The 15,348-nt window shown below is 35.6% G+C and overlaps 1 protein-coding gene across 5 annotated transcripts; it reads right to left on the minus strand.

Moving 5' to 3' along the window:
* LOC148876520 (glycine-rich domain-containing protein 1-like) lies at nt 1-12,101 on the minus strand. 5 transcript variants are annotated; one of them, XM_088979433.1, is made up of 9 exons: nt 11,833-12,101; nt 10,728-10,954; nt 9,741-9,858; nt 9,371-9,625; nt 6,732-7,187; nt 3,582-4,117; nt 2,541-2,739; nt 720-875; nt 1-647 (listed from the first exon to the last, which is right to left on the minus strand). In XM_088979433.1, exons 2-9 carry the CDS (start codon nt 10,883-10,885, stop codon nt 465-467), a joined length of 2,061 nt encoding a protein of 686 aa, XP_088835559.1. In that variant the 5' UTR covers nt 10,886-10,954; nt 11,833-12,101; the 3' UTR covers nt 1-464. The 5 variants fall into 5 exon arrangements, with proteins under 5 accessions (XP_088835559.1, XP_088835708.1, XP_088835778.1 ...); XM_088979582.1 differs by lacking the exon at nt 11,833-12,101 and adding an exon at nt 11,638-11,746; XM_088979652.1 differs by lacking the exon at nt 11,833-12,101 and adding an exon at nt 11,459-11,576.
* Nucleotides 12,102-15,348: the final 3,247 nt, after the last annotated feature.

The raw sequence follows: 15,348 nt of genomic DNA on the forward strand, positions 1-15,348 counted from the left end.
TTTTACTATTAATTAACAACAATTATTTAAATTTAATTACAAATTAATAATAATTTATTAACAATAACTATGGTTTAACTGACCTTAAATTAACAGAACAGTAATTATGCATTTATTATTTTACTGTAAATTACTTTCCTTCGACCTTATTATTTAGTTTTCCAAACAGCATACTTGCGTGGCACCTCATGATGCTAACCTCAAGCCGCTTCCGTGGACCGTGAGTCCCCTCCATTTTATGTCAACTTGCCGCCGCAACCACCATCACATTCACGTCTATACCCACCGCTGCCACCACATATACTGTTTGTTCTTCACTTGTCTCTGCATTCTCTGCAGCTACGCATGTTTCTACATACACCACTCTTTACCACAATTTGGCTCTCTACATCACCAGAATTTCCGTTGCTAGCACCTGGCACCACCACACTGCATTTCTCAGGCATTTCTGTCTGTTGTTTTCTTCAGTACAGTGATCTATCTGTCCGCTCTTCCACATCACAACCCTCATCATCTTCATTTAAATCATTCATCTCCTTTCTGTTTTCTCCATTGACAATGAAAACGCCGTATCCCTCTTTCCTCAGAATGTAAGAGAGAATAAAAGCTAATGTTATCCCAGGCAACAAAAACCATTCTTCGTTGACCTACATGAGTATTCAAATGGGTATGTTATTGAAGAGTTTTCTGCTAAAGGAAATTAGAATGCGTAGACATACCTTGAGAATTCCTGATTTCAAGTTGAACAATGCCAAGGCTTTGCCGTATGGATCATCGGTTGAGTATTCAACTGCAGTCATGTAGTCACGTTCACTCTTTTTTGTCTCACGGTTGGTGGTTTCAAATTCCAGCCTTCTACCAACGAAAAGTTTCACCTGTACCACAATAAAACATGAGATATCAGGTGCATTAATCACCCATAAGATACAACAAAAAATTAGGACCGAAGTGCATGTTGCTCTTATAACTACGAGGGTAGAAAACATAATTTGAACCATCTCACTTCATTCAATTCCCTCCTGTTAAGTCCAATATTTAAGGTGTTAACTCCCATTGGCTCATTAAATCCTATCTATTTTCGAGGTAATTTTGTTTCTTATCAATAAATTTTACTATTTATTTCAAAAATAAAATTTACTAATTAAATATACCTAATAATTTTAACAATACAAAACATAAAACCATCCTGAAAATGAAACCGTTCTTCCATTCAAGTGGTGGGTAAGTAGTTCAACCATTATCATAATTAAAAATAAAAATTAAAAAAAAAGAACACAAAAAAATTATTAAAAAAGAAATATTTTAGAAAACATCTAAATACATCTCTAATATTATGTATTCATCATATTAAACAAAAAATAAGTGTATTAAATAATAATTATTTTTATTCATGTTGAAAATTGAATAAAAAATTAAAACTAACTCAGAAAAATACTGTTTTTCCATCTAAATGGCAGTCAGTCCAACCATTTGGATTGAAAGGGTTAACCAGTGATGTCATAATTAAATAATAAAATTAAAAATAGACAATACAAAAAACATATGGAAATTTATAAAAAAAATTTAACACATCTCAAATACTATACATTTATCATATTAAACAAAGATAAGTTTGATAAACATAAATTATTTTTATAATTAATTATGAAAATGGAATAGAAAATTTAAAGCCACCCAAAATGAAATAATTTTTTTGAGTCAAATGGGTCAATTAATGATGTCATAATTATATAAAAAACACAAAAAATAAAGAAATAAAAATATATAAAATACAAAAAATGTCCACACTCTAATATTATATATTTACCATATTAAACAAAATTAAATATAAAAAATAATAAGTATTTTTATTAACAATGAAAATGGAATACAAAATTTAAATCCACTAGTACACAGTGAGTTTCATAGGTTTTCATGTGCACCACACCTGGACATCCACTAGTAAAAAGAAATGTCAGGATTACCTAGATAACAAACATACGGACTGGTATTTGAGTGAGGATGCAAATGTTAGTGCATGTCAACCTACATCTCGAATTAATAGTATGCTTTTACACTCCAAATCCTCAATGGAACCAGAGAATACTTGGCCAATCATGATATGCCACATTAACTTGATATATGTCCCGCATGTATGGAACTGATGTGTATTGTGATTGATCCAGTAGTCTGAGTAAAAATTGTAGAGGATTTAAATTCATTTCCTTTATATTTTAGTTTCAAATTACCATGTGGTCCATAATGGTCCAAGTCAACTACTTTTGAATGATAGGTGTCATGACCATCATTCTGGATAAAATTACACTATTGGATGCTTAGAGCACAATTTAATTCATAGTGGTAATTTTGGCCATGTTTGATACAGCATGTTGTGGACATTCCAGGTTGACGGGCATGTATTCCTTACAGGTATCCTGTGACAATATCCCAACCATAAAATGGCAAAAGGAAGATGTAATTTATGTACACTTGCATGATAATCTGACCATTTGAATAGAGAGACGAGAAACAATTACTTTGAGGAAATTGAACATACTTACCATTTGATTACCTCTAAGCTCAAAAATATGACCACGTTCACTGGATGTCTTCCGAAGATGAAAGGAACCATGAGAACTCATCAAAGACCAACCTGTTCCTACAGACTCAGCTAGAATATGACTTTCACCAGATCCAACAATGCCAAACACCTCTTTCCTTGCAACACATTTGGTTCCTGCCTCTGTTTTTTTAGAATCCCTGCAATGCATAAAAAACTAGCAATTGATAAAATTCAGGATTTAGGTATGATTCATACAGTGCTATTTTCTTTTCTTTTCTTTTTTACCATAAGATACCAATTAGGTAAATAACAGGGAAATTTTATTTTCAGGTCTTTACATCAAGTAAGCACACCATACATGCATACCAACGAAAGAGCAAAGAAAAGGCATCAGTTTCTTAATTTAGAAATGGAAACTTCTGAGATATAAATGAAATGCATATTACCACAAGAACCAACCTAAATTTTTCAGATTTGGGGGAATACAAGAACCAACATAATTTTTTTTTTTTTCAATAAACCAATGCTCCAGATTCTAATTCACATCTGAAAACTGTAATGATGCCAAGTTATTTCCACTCAAATAATTTTTCATTTGCCCAGAGCTCTAGCATAGACAGTTTTAACTAGTATCTTTCAAGAGGAAATCTAAATTGTTCATATTACCGCATGAGGAGATCTATGTGGTGGATGGACTCACCTAAAGTTAGAACCATAAGATCATTATGATTAAGCATTTTTGTTTTTGAACATCTAAAATAATTATAGATTAATTTGTTAGAATCAGATCAGGTAAGCTTCTGAACAAAATGGTTAGGCACCCAAATTTATATTAGCCATGCATTTTCATGCACCAGCAAACTCCGCTTTGTTGGCTGTCTTGGTAGCTTGGCTGCCTCATGTTACTAACCTAAAGCAGTTTAGAGTCTTTAGACTCACCATATCAGATAACCCTGTTTATCAGAATTTTAGATTCTATACCTGCAAGGAATTACAATTTCATTTGTCAATAGAAAATAAGTGAGCAAGTTTTACACACCTCATCTTAATAACAATGATCTCCTTGCCACTTTCATCCAGAACACATTTCCAACTCTTGGCATGTTGGATCCTTCCTAGTAGTGGTGAAAAACAGGGATTAATTGACAATGGATGTAACCGGACCATATGAAGTACCTGTGCTGCTAGTGAAGGGACAGTGATAGAGATAGCAATGCGCAGACAGATTGGCTTAGAGTCAATTCCAGAACTGGCTACCAACTCGAACCATTTTTCCAGTGAAAGCTTATAAACTGGGTCAAGCAAGTCTGACATAGATATAGATGTTGTCCCCATGATTTTGGCCGGCCTTGATATGGGTAAGATGGAAGGTGAATGGGACATAAGTTCAAAGAATAACTCTCCTGTAGGTTCGCACTGAAAAGCAGCAACCCGTTTCTCCCCACACTCAGACAAAATACTCACTCTTCTCTTAACATTAAAGAATAAATCTGGTTGTTTCTTACTAAAAGAAACAAAAAGGTTGCCCTTGTGCCTGGTTGGTAAGTTTCTTACCCCCACAATCTCCAGAAGTACCTGAAAGAACAAAATAGGTGCATAAGAAATAGAATGACATGACTCCAGAGGGTAAAACACATAAATAATAAAAAAATTGTTGTTCTAGGGTCAGAACAATTAGAGCTATTAAGTTTCAAGGTTCTCAATCTCAATGCTGAACAGGATTACTAGTTTTAAACTAACAGACCATAAAAACCTTGTACAGATTACCAATAATAAAGCTTCCCTTTTCTTAATCAGTAATAGTTAAGTTTATTAATTGAAATGTGTAGTAGGATTTTGTACAGTCAAGTGCCTAACACTCCAGAAGGTAGATATCCTCAGCTAGCCAAATAAAATCACAATTTACAAAAGTTGCATGCTTTTCTCAAGGGGAGATCAGGTCCCAATACATCTGGCTTCTGTTTACCCCTCATTTTGCTAGTTCATCAGCAGCATTATGGGCTGATCTTGGAATCCACCTATATACTGTCCTCAGTTCCATTGCTAGCACTAAATCTCCTTAACATGTCTATACTTCCAAGAACCAGCTTCATTACTGCTTATCTTGTGATCACATTTGAGTCCCTTTCAACCAAGATGTCTTTTTATTAATTATTACAATGATTTTTTTTACTAGCTGTAATTCATGCAGAATAGCTAATGTTTAAGCCCTAATTGAATTGCCAAAACCTGCCAGTCCAGAATATAAGGCTAGGAAGTTCCCTCCCTGATCTCAAATTTCTAAACACTCCACACTCCAGATAAGTGTGGACTCCCCATGCTGCAGCCATCAATGTTCAGCTTGATTGTATTTGGGTTAGGTGGAAACCAATGTAGTGACTGAACCTTCAATGATGAAACCAATGTGGAAGTCTATAAGCCTCCTCTTTTTCTTGGTGGGGGTGTTCAAAAATACCTATATTATCCTAATCTTAATTTGGAAGGTCCCTATAACTTTCAAACTGAAACCATTAGTGATTGCATGTAACAGTATAGCAGTCTGGATCAGGTAGGCACACAGTATGGGCACATTGAGTAAGCATTTGAAAGTTTTTTGACACTTGTTCCTTAAAATACCCCCAGCCTACCATTGAAAAAGATTAAAATCAATTTCTGATATAGGTGTAGAATATTTAGTGTGTGCTCACCACTGTGCTTACAATGCTGTGCCTACTATATCCAGACTCACATTATTGGCATCTAAGTGACAAATATACAAAAGGCCTAAAATTTCCCCAGTAACATACATAGCTAACTGTTTTATGGGCTGTCTTCTGATGCAAGAGCTACAGACTCTCCAGCCACTCCAATTAATGATTTGGTAGCAAGTTTGCTCAGGTCAGGTTTCAGAAGTTATCTCAGACAAATGTATCCAATTAAGGATCCAAGTCCCTACTCCCTACATGTACAACGAAGTATTTTTCTTTTAATCTATAATACTGATTTCAGAACCAACCTTATTCTTTTTTTCTTGGTGGAACATGATTGTATTGAAACAAGAAACATGTCTTAACAAAAAAGTTACAGAAGCCAAAAGAAAATTAAAATGTTCAAGAAGAAAGTTCAGGAAGCATTTTATAATGAAAATCATGATAAATACACATAAATATAGTACAGACAAATTGTTAGATAAATGGTTAAGGGGTAATACCTCTCTACCTAAGGAAAATATGGAGAGATACCGAACTCAAGACAACGCCTTCAATGAAGTGGCACTAATGAGAAAATTCTTGAGCATCAGACCTAAAAGAATCCTCTAAGTACTCAACTTCTAATTAAGAAAACTCAATAAGATATAAACACACTTCCTAAATAATAAATAATAAATTATACATCTCTAAATTAGTGAATCCCACCATAGACCTGTATTCCAACAGCAGATTATCCATAACTTTCAATTGCAAGCTTTTGGTCTCTTTGGTTGGGTAACTGAATAAATGTCAAATAAAAAAAAAATCTCATCTTAGATTTTAGAAAAACAAAAATAGAAATACAAGCAGTAAACATACATGCTTTGTTCCTGTCTTAGGTCCTCAAGCTTAGTTTCAGTTCTGTTCCTAAAAGAAGCATTACAATTTTAAAGATGGCCATCATCATCTAAGCCTTATCCCAACTATATGGGGTCAGCGACATGAACCTGTTTCACCATTCCATTTTGTTCAATTCTATATCCATTGTTAAATTATGAACGCTTAAATCACTTCTTACTATTTTGATCCATGTCCTTTTTGGTCTGGCCCTATCCCTACTAGCCCCTTCAACTTGTAACAGATCACTTCTTACAGATGATATTAAGTGGTCTACTATGCACATGACAAATCATCTTAGTCTACTTTCTCTCATCTTATTACCTATTGGAGCATTACAGTTTTAAAGATAACTGTTCAAAATTTGGATCTGGATTTACAATTTCACATGCCATTCTGCCCCAATATAGAAATAAATTATTGTTTCTTTATTATAATCTCAATAGCATAATTTATTTGATTACCAGGATTTCCTCCAAACCTTATAATTGTAGAGGCAATCAATTTCTTTGAAATTAGGAGAATATGAAGTTACTTTGAGGTAACATGACTAGTAAAGGCATAATAAATGCACAAAAGAAAATGGCAATTGCAAAAATAGGGTTTAGAAAATACCAGCTTACCTCCATAACCTTTGTCTTGCGAAACTCAATTATGTTCTGATGCACATTGGATGGATCTACCTTCTTGCTCACTAAGTTTGAGGCAAATGGTGTTAATGTAACAGGAAATGGAGCAGCACCTCTATACATTGCCCCAGCTCTCCAATATCTTGAACCAAATGTGTCTTCCCACTGTTTGGTGGTTCCAGAAAATCCAACATCCAGTTTCTTCCCTTTGGTTCTGTCAGAGTCTGTGTCATCATGCTCTAATACCTTACCAATTGCTTCTACCAGGTCTTTACAGTAAGAAACAGGATGTAATTGGTGAGAGTGCCAGATAAGGTCAATGTCATACGTTGGAACACAGAAGCGCTTGATGGATCTCTCCCTGTTTCTCTTGATCAAATGCAAAAATCCTTTGTATCTTTCCATGGCACATTGAAGAAAAAGATTGTTGTTCATATTTGGTCTGTCAACCTGCCACAAATTTATATGCAAAGACATAAATAAACAAGAAGTCAAGGAACTGAATGAATAACCTCCATGGAACCTCTGAAGGAAAAGAATGAAATAACAGTTCAACTGCATGCTTGAAAGAAAGGAGAATGAGGATGAAATCATATGAATCAAACATAGTCAAGGCATAGTAGCCAAAACAATAAAATCACATGAATGAGACATCAACTAAGGACCTAGTAGTGCCTCTGGAAATGTGCTAACTCTATATGAGTTAAATCACTGAGAAAATATTCAACCAATTCTCAATATATCATGATTCACCATATAAACCCAGGATTCAGATCAAATCCCATGAAAATGGCACATGAACAAACTTGGCTTGTATAATTTGTCTTGAACAAAAGCAGTGAAGAACTTGCAATCACTTAAACATAGTGCTAAGACTATCCTGTATCCTGACTTCCACAATACAAATCAAGAAAAATCCATTGATCTTCTTGCTCATGAATGTCCTTCCACAAGTTGTGGCATTGCACAAGTCATTTTCTGGAAGGATATTAGAAACCACCCAAAAGTTTGAGGGAGCACATTTTTGGTCTATTTGAGCTTCATTTGAAGGCCTGTGTCCCTTAGAGGATGAAGCTCTTTGTAGTTTCTGGGAGCATATGTAATGTGAAGAGAATCACTATGTTTTGGATTTTATATATTAACAAAACTTGCAGGAGAAATAAGCTCTTAACATCCTACCCCTTCAAAGGACTCAATAATGATTTCTCTAAATAGAAGAAGACACCCTACTACTTGTACATTTAAGGTAAAATATATAACTTCCTGTTCTATTTTCAGTTTCCTATTTTAATTATTTCAATCAATTGCTCCTGGGAAGACTTTTCAAACTGGGTTAGTTGATTCATGGATCACCTATCAATTCAAAATCAGTCAAATTACTGGTGAAAGAAGAAGAAGAAATAAAGCATGCCAAGGATGGAGTAAAATTGGTGAACCTCAACTCTCTGCAAACATTCAGCAAATTTAAGCAAGTTCTAGTCTTGTTTGCAGTGACTGTTAGAAACTTGTGTCATTGTAAGATCCAATTAACCAAAAGAAGGCTTTATTTATTTCCTTGAACTACATTTTATTTAGTTCAAAGTTCAGATTTTCAGTAATTTTATTAGTTTTTTCCTTTCTACATGAAAGAAAGGCAGAAATTAAAAGTGAATGAGCAAGGATTGGGAGCTTGGCCTAACTTGATGCATTGTCCCCACTATAGTAATCAGAGCCACATGTATGGAGCATACTGCTTCTAGTACAAGAATTTTATTATTGGGAACAGAAACATAGTCAAAGCATGTTTCTCAAAATTTCAAAACATGTTCATAATATTTTGGATATTCATGCCAAAATCCTTGCTTGTTCAGAAGCCTCCTGTGGCCCCTACCATCATTACATGAAGGACATATTGAAGTAGTTGCAAATAGGGGTGAAGGACATAACGGAGTTCAATGAGATATGTACTCCACCCCTTAAGAGTTGAGTTATGTGAAAATGGGGGAAATTGATGTAGGAAAACCCACAGATCTAACCCAAAAATACAAATCCCATCTGGATAGACGAGACAACCATCTCTTTTAGGAACACTACACTCATTTAAGGACAACAGGAATACAGGACAAGTTAATCCAGCTCATGCTTGAAGCCAACCCTATAAGAAAATTAAAGACAAGATAAAAAATGTTTTGGATATATTTTGTGCTTTCTCATTTTTTATTATTTTCTGTCTTAGTAAGTAGCTTGAGTAGCCAGCTATGATTAACATTTCTTTAGAAAGGGAGAACAGGCTCTTTATACTCTCCCATTTTAAGCTAGCAAATGGAATTTTAATGAGATTTGTTTTCTGCAACTATTGGAGTTAATGCATTGAGGAAGAGTCCTCTTTCTTGGTAGCAACACCAGCATATTTGCCCTCCATTGTCTCCAGTTTTCTTCTTATTTCTGTTAAAATGTTTTAATACAGAAATTCTGTCCATGATCATTTACCCTCTCAAAAAAATGTACATAATGTAATGGGACCCAAAATCCAAACACTTGTACTTCGGTAATATCTAAAAGAAGCATGTCATAACACTACTTTTAGGTATTTGATGCTATAGGCTGGTCCCCATGAGAATGTAAAGGAAAAAAAATGGAGTCCTCTTAATTACCTGGTAAAAGAAAGGGTTTTGCCTTTTAGCAGCTGAAACCAAGTCGTATTTGGTGCTTTTTGAAACCCCTGAAAGGTTTTCATCAACTTTTTTTGATAAAGGAATTCTCAAATCAAGTTTGTATGGATCTTCAGGATATAGATTGTTCCAAATTTCTTCAGTTTCCTTTGTAGAAACCCCTTGAATAGTTGATACAACATTGCGGTTGTCAAGGATCCTTCCATAAAATTCCTCACAGTCTGCTTTGTACCGAACCTAAGTAACAAAGCCAACAAAAAAAGAAAGTTCAATTACTGTTAAACAAATCAGGAAAAGAGATACATTTTTCTGCCAGTAACAAAAACAAGTTATGTATATTCTAGATGTCTACCGGGTTAAGCCTATGACAGTGCCAAATCCATTCACAATCAAGTGGCACAACCAAAGGCCCTTCTAGAACCCAAGACTCGTTATGTTTGGCAAGCAAGGGAAGCCAGCAAACCTTGTACCTGAAATCTTACAAACCAGAATTTGATAAGAGGGATTTGAACTTACAATTTCGGGATTTATAAAAGGATAAGTCACATAATCCAATTTCTTTAAGAATCAAATATTCTATCTTCCCATAATGAGATCAAAAGAGTGATGAGTATCCAGTGTTCACCATGCATGTTGGTAGTGCACTGCACATGCCTGTTTTATGTTCAACTGTGGAGACCAAAATTTAGTTAAGAATTTTGTTCTGTTTCTTTTCCTCTAGTAGGCAAGGTCTATTGAACCCAAAACACAGTGGTTTCTTATCTCATTCATCCTATGTCCAACTGGGTGATTGGCCTACACACTTTGAAGGACTAACCAATACTATCATCACCACATATTAATTTAGGAAACTGTCAATGAACCTACATGCTATTTTCTTTATAAAATGACTATATGATACTCCGATACTAGATCTTACAAAATGACATTTGATCGGTATAAAAATGGGATACACTTGTTAGCAGTGTTGAAGGAACATGGATACGGGAATCAGAATCTGATGTGCATCTGGGAATCTGACTTGGCAAGGCGAAAAAATAAGGACTCACGGGCACATCTATGGACAAGTATAAACTATTAAAAATACTCCATATTTTGTTGAATTTTAACATTAGTCCTATAAAAAAGTTTTTAAAAGCTTGTTTTGTTACTTAAGAGCATTTTGTAGGAAAAATGGCATTGAATGTGCAAACTGTTCATCTCCATCAAATAAACAATGAAAGAAAGAAAAACACCATGTAGAAGTGTCCCTCAAGAATCCATGTGAGTGTTAGTGTCCAATACAGGCAATTCATCCATTTAGGAGAGTCCATACAACACTGCTTGTTAGGCTGCATACCTGTAAATTGCATAGTGCAGAACAGGATCATCATAGAGATAACGATTTCGATCAATGGCTGCAAGGAATTGCAACTGTGCTTTTGCTGCAGCTACGAGGTCTTCACTTATGATGATCTTCTGTGCTTCAAGCCACTCTGATTCTTGCTCTTTTTCCATTTCTTAGTAAGGAAATCACCCAACTTTGCAAGGCTATCGTAGGTTGTGAATTTAGAAACCTGGAATTGGCTTCAGAACATCCAGTGAAATTAAACAGTTTCAATCTTGTCGTCCATTATAAACTAATCATGAATTCTATCATATTGAGCTTTCTGATGAAAGAAAAAAATTTCTTGAGAAATCAATATTCTTCATCATTCAAATATTGAGCTCAATTATTGTTATCATTATTTTGCACCCAATTATTTGCTTAAGGCGGGACATCAATATGGGAAAGAAAGAAAAGAAAAAGGCATTCGACAAGAACCAGAACTCTTTCATTATTTGAGAAGGGACGGTGCATGATATTATACAAAAGTATTTAGATGGAGCAGTAACAGAATAGCAGAAAATCAAGACAACCCAAAATATGGCATCCAATTGAGACCTAGACTTACATGATTAGGCTCGGAAAAATGAGTTCTATAATTACTACGCAAAAGTTCAAAATCCTGGCATAACTATTTTGAAAGAACTGAACAAATAATGAGATTATGAACAATTTTGTAGACGTTTAAACGAGTAGCAGAGTACGTCACGAAATTAAGAGCTTGCTAAGCGGAACCATGGAAGTCGACCGGAAGTTTCAACCTCTTCAGTTTGTCAACGTTCAATTTCAACACAGAACTATCTATAAACATGAATTTCTGCGAAAATAACAGGAAACAACTATTCTTGGGTTTAAATTAAAGAGTAAACAATCGGCAGGGTACATCATGAAACCAAAAGCTTGCTAAGCTGAAACATGGAAATCTAGAGGAAGCTTCACTCTTCAGTTTGTGAACGTTCAATTTTCAGCATAAACGACTATTCTTGGATCTAAACTAAAGAGTCAAAGAAGTAAGAAGAATATTAAGAAAACAAGAAAAGAAATACAAGGCGCGTATATCGCGGGAAAAATAGCATACCAGAAACGTTGACCCTTCAGATGCACGTAAAGAAGAGAAGGCTTAACGTAAATGCGTCGACGGCCAAACTCTATTAATCATCTCCCGGGATGAGATGATGAAATTATGAGTCTGTAAAACGAGATTTTTATTTGGTAAAGCTTGTACAACGATTTTCGTTTTTTTTTGTAAAATACAAAAATCTCCCTTAAATTTTGAAAGAATTCGACAAAAACCTCCCTTCCATCATTCGTTCACACGGAAAACGTTAAATCGATGCATTATTTTTTGGGAGAAGTACCGATCAACCCAGCTCATACTTTACTAACCACGAAGTACGGGGGGAATGCATCCTGACCGTGAAACTTTTCCCTTATTTTTTATAATTACTGTAATCCACCTCGGAAATCTGAAATTACAGCCTCGTCTGGTCTAGTAGCCCCCTATCCTACCGTGGATTTGGCATTGATCCATGGTCAGGATTCATCCCACCTGTACGATGGAGTTAAGGTTTTTAAGGGTGGATTGAACATTAAAAACCCCTTTATAAATTAGTTCACAAACATTGTTCCCGCCTTTTCCATCCAAACGCAAATAGAGAGATATGCTATCTTGACCTTTCCGATGAATTCTTCGATGGTGTTAGTGAAGCATGTAGTTACAATCTTGACTTAGCATTTATTTGGCATCAATGCCACGTTAGAAAAATGGTGCTCTAGGAAATGCTTGTTTGTTTGGAACCGTCTGTCCATAAAAAAACAGTGCTCCAAATCACACATTGGAAATTGGGAAAGTGTGGCTTAGAGCAACGCCGAATTTGGCGTTTCCTAGAATTGTAACTCGTTGCTACCAACAAGGATATGACGTGGCAGTGATAGGGACATGACTATCGTGTTGAAAACATTTCCTAGAGCATTGGTACTAAATAGAAAACGTTGTTGTTGCCCCAAAAAACGTTCTACTTGGCAGCAACATTTCCAAACAAAAAACGACATCATTTTCTCAAAAAACGGTGCTTCCAACCCACACATCAGCAACACCGTTTTAGAAAATGGTGTTGTATTTGTAGCATCGATGCCAAAATATACTTAGTCGTTGTTGTCTAGTTCTCGCAGCTTGGCTCTTTGCAATACATGCTAGGTCAACATGTTAGGTTTCGGTGGCCTCATCGACATCATCAAATGGTCCAATGATAGACGATTCACAAAAATGCGTCAACTCACTCAAGAGCTCGCTCTAGAGTCATCACCTTTACATTCCACAACGTGCAACGCGATTCTCTATTTCTGTGAAAGTCGGCTCCATCAAATTAGCTCACTAAGCTACTCTGTTGCATTTAACATTACTTCCTGTCGAAATGCGACATTGACGATAGTCGTAAAAGCTACATGTTGATAAGAAAGGACCTAGAATCCACTAGGTTGAAATTCTGTAATACACCAAAAATTAAGAGAAACTCTTTGAAAAAATTGTATTTGGAATTCACTGCCTATAAACAAAGGCTTAGTGTCCCTTTTATAACCCTTGAATTACAAATTTACTCAAAATAAGAAACCAATTCCTAAGGAAACAAATAGGAAAGGAGACAACTCCTACACCTTTCCTAACTAATCTAAAAGAAAACAAACAAATAAGAACTCTATTAAGACTAGGAAACTCAAAAAAAGAAACAAATAAGAAAGTTGAGTGTTTCGTATGACTTTGTGTTTTCATCATTTCATTCCTTTTTGGGTAGTTTCTTCCTATCCAATTGCTCCATGTATTTATTTGCAAGCTGCTCCACATCATTCCCTTCCACTTGAAAAAAAAAAAAAACTCATCTCTGAATTAATCTTTGGATAAGATGGACCATTAGATGGAAAGTACTCGTACAAATCAGCAATATTGAAGGTTATGGAGATATTCATGTTCTTAGGAAGATCAACAACATAAGCATTGTCATTGGTTTTCCTTAAGACCCGATAGGGACCATACTTCTTTGGCTTCAATTTGTTGTAGGTACCAACAGGAAACCACTCCTTATGACACCATCACTTGGTCTCCTACATCAAATACCTTCGTTCGTCGTCGCTTGTCAACTACTACCTTGTACTTGGTGTTGGACTCTTCTAACTTCTGTTTCACCTCCGCTATAGTAGCTTGGTGATGTTTAGCCATGGCTCTAGTTGTGACATTCGTACCAAAAACATTAAGCAACTTTATCATATCTAGAACATGCCTGGGCTCCTTCGTGTAGACAGTGGAGAATGGAGATCTCCCTGTTGAACTATGAACAATATTGTTAAATGCAAATTTTGCTTGAGCCAAAGCATTGTCCCATTGTTTAGGCTTGTCACCACAAATGCTCGTAATCAAATTGCCCCGAGTTTTGTTTACTACCTCAGTCTACCCATCCGCCTAAGTAGGGGTGCTCACGGTTTGGTTATTTTTTCAAACTGAGCCAACCTAATTAGTTTTTTAAATATCCAAACTGAAACTGAACCGATGCAATTGGTTAACTAATTCACCGATAGACTAGTTAACTATGGTTCAGTTTTTCAATTTTTTTATGCACTTAAAATATAAAAAAAAACCTAAAATTGTCAGTGGTTGCTATCGATGCCGGTGGTTGCTGGCGGAGCCGCAAAGAGGAGAGGTGAGAGAGAGAGAAGGCTTCCATATGCTTCAAAACCACCGCCCATCGGTAGTTGACAAGTGCTTCAAAACTACCAATGACACTGAATGGCATTGGTGCTTGCTTGCCAGCAAGGCAGCGATCGACATTGCCGCTTAGTACTTAATTGTAGACCACTTCTACGAATGGCTTGTAATGTTGCACCTCTTTCAAGACCAAGACCTTTTATCATGACTTCTGCTCGTTGCATACCCTAATCCACTACTATAAGAATAGCATTTCCTACTGCGGTTTGAGCAGCAAATGGTGTCCCTCTTCTTGTACCTTGAAATCCACAAGTATCGGCAGAAGACCAAGAAACCACTCGACCTCGTACATCTGTAATAGTCACAATGGTATTGTAGAAACTTGCTTGAACATGAATAACTCCCTTTGGTATTTTACGTCCACTCTTACATAAACCAATACATCCATTTTTACATGAACCAATTCTTGGTATAGGTTTTGCCATATTTTATCATCTCATAAATATGAGTTAGAGATATATGGGTATTATCCATTTCATGTCAAAACAGATTTTGAGAAGAGAACGAAGAGACTAGAGAGACTAAGAAGAGAACAGAGAGAATAGAGAGACTGAGAATTGAACGGAGAGACTAGAGAGACTGAGAAGAGAAGAGAGAGAGTAGAGAGACAAGAGAAAAGACAGAGTGAGAGAAGTTGAGAAGAGAAAAAGGTTTGAGTGGTTCCGAGTTTCGAAGAGAGTGCGGCTGGCAGTGGCAGTCTAGCACTTTGGCAGATTGCCAAACTTTCAATTGATTCAAAGAAAGGCTGAAATTGAAAGCCCCTTAGACTATCGAACATTTTTGAAAAATAAAAAATATAATATATAATATATAATATTATATATATATATATATACC

This window comes from Nelumbo lutea, chromosome 1 (genome assembly GCF_056320005.1).
Source record: "Nelumbo lutea isolate HS-2025 chromosome 1, American lotus-T2T, whole genome shotgun sequence".
Lineage (NCBI taxonomy): Eukaryota > Viridiplantae > Streptophyta > Magnoliopsida > Proteales > Nelumbonaceae > Nelumbo > Nelumbo lutea.